Source organism: Hibiscus syriacus, unplaced genomic scaffold (assembly GCF_006381635.1).
Source record: "Hibiscus syriacus cultivar Baekdansim isolate YM2019G1 unplaced genomic scaffold, ASM638163v2 tig00002338_pilon, whole genome shotgun sequence".
In the NCBI taxonomy this organism is placed as follows: domain Eukaryota; kingdom Viridiplantae; phylum Streptophyta; class Magnoliopsida; order Malvales; family Malvaceae; genus Hibiscus; species Hibiscus syriacus.
This window is the reverse complement of record NW_024061926.1, coordinates 1,761,979-1,766,590: the sequence shown is the minus strand read 5'-3', so window position 1 is coordinate 1,766,590 and position 4,612 is coordinate 1,761,979. Positions and strand designations below refer to the sequence as shown.

The 4,612-nt window shown below is 29.9% G+C and overlaps 1 protein-coding gene across 1 annotated transcript; it reads right to left on the bottom strand.

Annotated features, from left to right (window-relative positions):
• Positions 1-234: 234 nt before the first annotated feature.
• LOC120144991 (E3 ubiquitin-protein ligase BOI-like) lies at positions 235-1,419 on the bottom strand. Its single transcript, XM_039158911.1, has 3 exons — positions 1,246-1,419; positions 869-1,160; positions 235-780 (listed from the first exon to the last, which is right to left on the bottom strand). Exons 1-3 carry the CDS (start codon positions 1,290-1,292, stop codon positions 262-264), a joined length of 858 nt encoding a protein of 285 aa, XP_039014842.1. The 5' UTR covers positions 1,293-1,419; the 3' UTR covers positions 235-261.
• Positions 1,420-4,612: the final 3,193 nt, after the last annotated feature.

Sequence of the window (4,612 nt, the reverse complement as noted above, 5' to 3'; positions counted from 1 at the left end):
TAAACCCTAGCATTTGTGAATATAGCAAACTGGATTGGGAGGGTCGTCATTGTTTTACAGTACTCGATTTAGATTAGTTAACCAATAGATCGGAGGCTAGTCATTAATTAAAAAAAGATAGTTAATTTAGACCAAAGCATATTTATGAAATAAAAGAATTTATATAGAATTTAATTTTCCAAAAATTGAAAAAAGGGTAACAAATAATTATTATAATTAAAGGTTATTTTGATTTTTTTTTATCTTTGAAAAGTAAAACTTTTAAGAAAGAAAAACCTCAACGCTAGATTTTCGGACGGTGAGGCAAAGCGGGCAGGCTTGGGCCACTCTATCACACTCTATACACAAGCAAAGATGCCGGCACGGCAGTAGCACCACCGACGCCACACATATTCTACAGGCCTTGCAAGCCGATCCCGACGGAACCACACGGTCCGGGTCCTCCGCCGTCCCTTCGACCCCACCCGTACAGTTCAACCCCTCGTCCCTTCTCCTACTATCGTGCACCACTACGGCCCCTCTGCTCATTATAGCCTGTTGGAGTTGCGCTTCTAACGAAACCGCTGACGCCTCCTGAGCCCTCGCTTTCGCCTGCCAAACCTGCGCCTCCAGGCTAATTTGTGCCGCGTGTGCCTCCAACTCGGTGTTCCGACGCTTTACTTTCTCCACTTCCGCTTCTTTCTCTCTCAACCTTCTCGCTACCGATTCCTCCGCTGCACCGAGTAGCGCTCGGTAATGCCTTTGCCTTTTCTCCGCTAACGCACGCCGCAATTCCTCCCCCTAATCGGACATCCCAAAATAAAAATGTTACATTTCCCCCCAGCAAAAAAAAATCCAAAAGCAATTCGTAAAAGAGACAACTTGGTACCTGGGCTAGAAGAAACTGGTCTAACTCTTCTCTCTGGCGTTTAATTTGGGAACCCAAATTATCTGATACTATAGAAAAAAGGGTAGAAAAGTTCGAAATAAGACTTAATTGTTGTTGTTGTTGAGGATCACTATGATTTTGACTTTGCTGTTGATCGACGGAAGATAATCGGAGGCCGGTGGAGACTAAATTTGTTCGGTGAAGTAGAGAAAGGTCTATCAACTGTGGCGTTTGCGTTTGCAAAGAGAATGAATTGATCGGCGTTGTTATTGCCGTCCCCTGTTCTGCACTTCTGAAAATATATACATAACCCATAGTGAATAAGAGAGGAAAAATTGAGATAAAAAAAGGTTACAGAAACAGAAAAAAGAATGAACCTGTTTACGAGAAGGAAATCGGAAGGGTATTGAGCTTGAACAGCCATTAATGGAAGAAAAAAGATAGCAAAAATCTGAAGAGAAAGCAGTAAACTTTGAAGAAGAAAGAGAATTAAACAATGAAGAATTGATGAAAATAAGCTGAAGATGCAGCCATTATTGGAAGAGATACAGAAATAAAAGAGAAAATACTGGAAAGAATGAGTCCAAGAGAGACGCCTCAGTACGCTCTCCTCTTTTTTATCTTTTGATGCGTTCCCTTGTTCTTCTTTTGTGGGGGTTGGTTTGTCTTCCTCGTTTTTGTTATTTAAAACCTCATACAACCATTTTTTTTAATAAAAAAACCGATTAATTAATCAATTAATTAAAATTAATTATTACAGAGGTGATGACGATCTTTTAAACTCAATCTATTATATTCATAAATACAAAAATTTAAATCTTTGACATTTGTTTAAAAGATTTAGTGTTTCGTCATAGTTTAATTTAATTAAAGGGTAAACTACATATTTAGTCACCTTATTATATATGTAGTTCTGTTTTATTCATTTAACTATTTTATTTTTTTAAATCATTATTAATGTTATGTTTTGATTTTATTTTTATCATTTATTATTAAAAAATTAACAAAGATGATGACATGTTATTATAAGATAATATCACATCATTATTAAAAAATATACGTCAATAATTCTATTAATTTTTAATGATTGGTGATCTAAATAAAATAAAAAACATAAAATTAGTGATAATTTTTTTTAAAAATAAAGGAGTGACCTAATTTCTATAAATAATAGTAAGTTGAAAGTTGGCGATGTACCTCTCTGCCCGCTACAGCTGCTGCTGGGATTGTTTTACATGGTTTATGTGCATCTTTGTCCAGCTTTTTTTCCCTCCTTTTCTTTGAAGAATAATTTATTTTTTAAATGGGAAAATTCACTCTCTTATTCTTATCTGCCATAGTCATGTTCCGATATGTTTTCCACATTTTAATTCTATAATTAAGTCAATATTATTTTAAAAATTATATTAAATGTGAGATTTTTATATTTACATGGATTAGAAGTTGTACCCTCTTTACCATCCATAGATAAAATTCCTAGATTTTATCTATAGGGAATTATTCATTACCGCATTTCATTTTCTACTAACTTTATCATTCATATGTTCATGTATGAACTAAGCAACCTTAATAGGTAAAAGATTTATTATAATTTCTTAATGTTTTGGGTTCAAATATAGTGTATACAAAAAACGACCATTATCAAATGGTTGAAAATCTTTTAATAAATACTTCATTATATACTGGAATTATTCATTACCGCATTTCATTTTCTACTAACTTTATCATTCATATGTTCATGTATGAAACTAGCAACCTTAATAGGTAAAAGATTTATTATAATTTCTTAATGTTTTGGGTTCAAATATAGTGTATACAAAAAACGACCATTATCAAATGGTTGAAAATCTTTTAATAAATACTTCATTATATTACTCACATATTTATAAAAGAAATATTAATGATTATTAAAAGTTATACACATTTATTTAGTCTATAACTCTTCCATGGTAGCTATTTTTGTTGACTTTTTTTTCATGGGTTATTTCAATCTAAGTTTGATCATTTAATTTTTTTTCCTAATCAGTTTATCTCTTGTATTTTCATTCCCTTTATTAGTTTAGATCCTCTGTAATTTTCCAATAAAATAAGTTAAGATGGTCCAATCCCACATCGTCATGTCGAATGAATAAAAAAATTAAAAATAAAAAAGTAGAAAATTCAAATAAAAATTAAAAATATTAAAAATTCTGTAATATAGAAGATTATATTATAGTTTATAAAATATGATTATGTTTCATTACTTTTTAAAAATTTAAAAACGTAAAATTGTAAAAATATAAGAAAAGTAGAAAATATTGGGGAAACTCACGTCTTTTTAATGTTTATGATGTTTTACAAAATTTTTAATTATTCTAGAAGATTTGAACTTTTTATAAATAATTTAGCTTACTTATAATTTTGAAAAATATAATTTCAATTTTTCCCTTTCGATTTCAGGGTTTTGTCATGACTAATCTGGATCGATATACTTCGCACACTTAGCTTTGGTGGTTGAGTCTCTCAGGCAGGGATTTCCTGCATAGGCAAGCCTCAAACTCAAAACTTACTTAAATGATATCAAGCTACTTATTATTTGAACCAATCCCATTGGTATTAATTTCAATTTTTTTAATTTATACCTTTTATTTTATTTTATTTAAGAAACTTTTAAATAACATATTATACAAAGATCTTCAAAAAATTTGACCCTTTATAAAATAAAAAATATTTATTTTTATGATTATCAACAATCTTCCTATTTTCAATATTGCAATTTCCATATTGTATAACATGAATTAATCATATTTAAAGTATTTAATATTATAAAATAATAACGATCCAAGACAATAATCACCTCTAAGACAAGAAAATAAACAAAAATTAATTTTTTAAATAATAATAAAAATAGGTATGGAAAGAAATACTCTATCTGGTAGATCAATCGACCAAAAACTAGTTGAGACATGTTGCTACACAGTTTCCTTAAAGATTGATTTTTGATCACTCCTAGGTGCTCGAGATCGTCGGTCGTCTGTCTCTCAAGATAAAACAATTAAATGATTAGCGTACAGTTGCATAACTGTAGAGATCACGAACTATCCCTTTCCTTCGCCTATCACCGAAAAACTATAGAAAGATGAATATTTTTCAATATGTTTAAAGTTCTTGAATCTAATTGTGTCTAACCTAAAAGGTTAGCATGATATTTATAGGGGATTCTTAAAGGAGATTTACTCAAAATAGATATCCTTTTAATATTCAAATTTAAATATATAATAAATATCTTTTAATTTGAAATATTCAAAATGATATAATTATTTTTTAATATTCACATTTAAAGAGATAATAAATATCTTTTAATTTGAAATATTTAAAAGGATATAATTGTCCCACTAATATTTAATTTAAAGAGATAATAAATATTTTTTTAAATTTAGAATATTCCAAAAATATATGAATTTAATTTAATTATTAAATCCATAAATGAATTCACCTCACTTTTTCCAGCAATCCCTCACATGAATGAAATTGATGGTTTTATCAAAACATTTTGACTCGATGTGATGATAGACTCTACGATCAATAGTTGAATAGGATATGTAAGTGTCATTCTTTGAACCTTCCCTTGTGACAATATATTTACGTGATGTCCTTAAACTGTTATGTCGTTTGTATAAATAATGAGAGTATGATAACCCCGTAAAAAGGTACATTTTAGGCCTTTTTACTTAGGTTATTGCTTGTTCTTTAGCTCATTTAGTT

Bases quoted from the DNA above. Each gene is read 5' to 3' on its own strand.
- LOC120144991 (XM_039158911.1), bottom strand. From the start codon at position 1,292: ATGGCTGTTCAAGCTCAATACCCTTCCGATTTCCTTCTCGTAAACAG. The intron at 1,161-1,245 runs GTTCATTCTTTT...ATATATTTTCAG, and splicing joins GATTTCCTTCTCGTAAACAG to AAGTGCAGAACAGGGGACGG. The intron at 781-868 runs GTACCAAGTTGT...ATGTCCGATTAG, and splicing joins ACCAGTTTCTTCTAGCCCAG to GGGGAGGAATTGCGGCGTGC.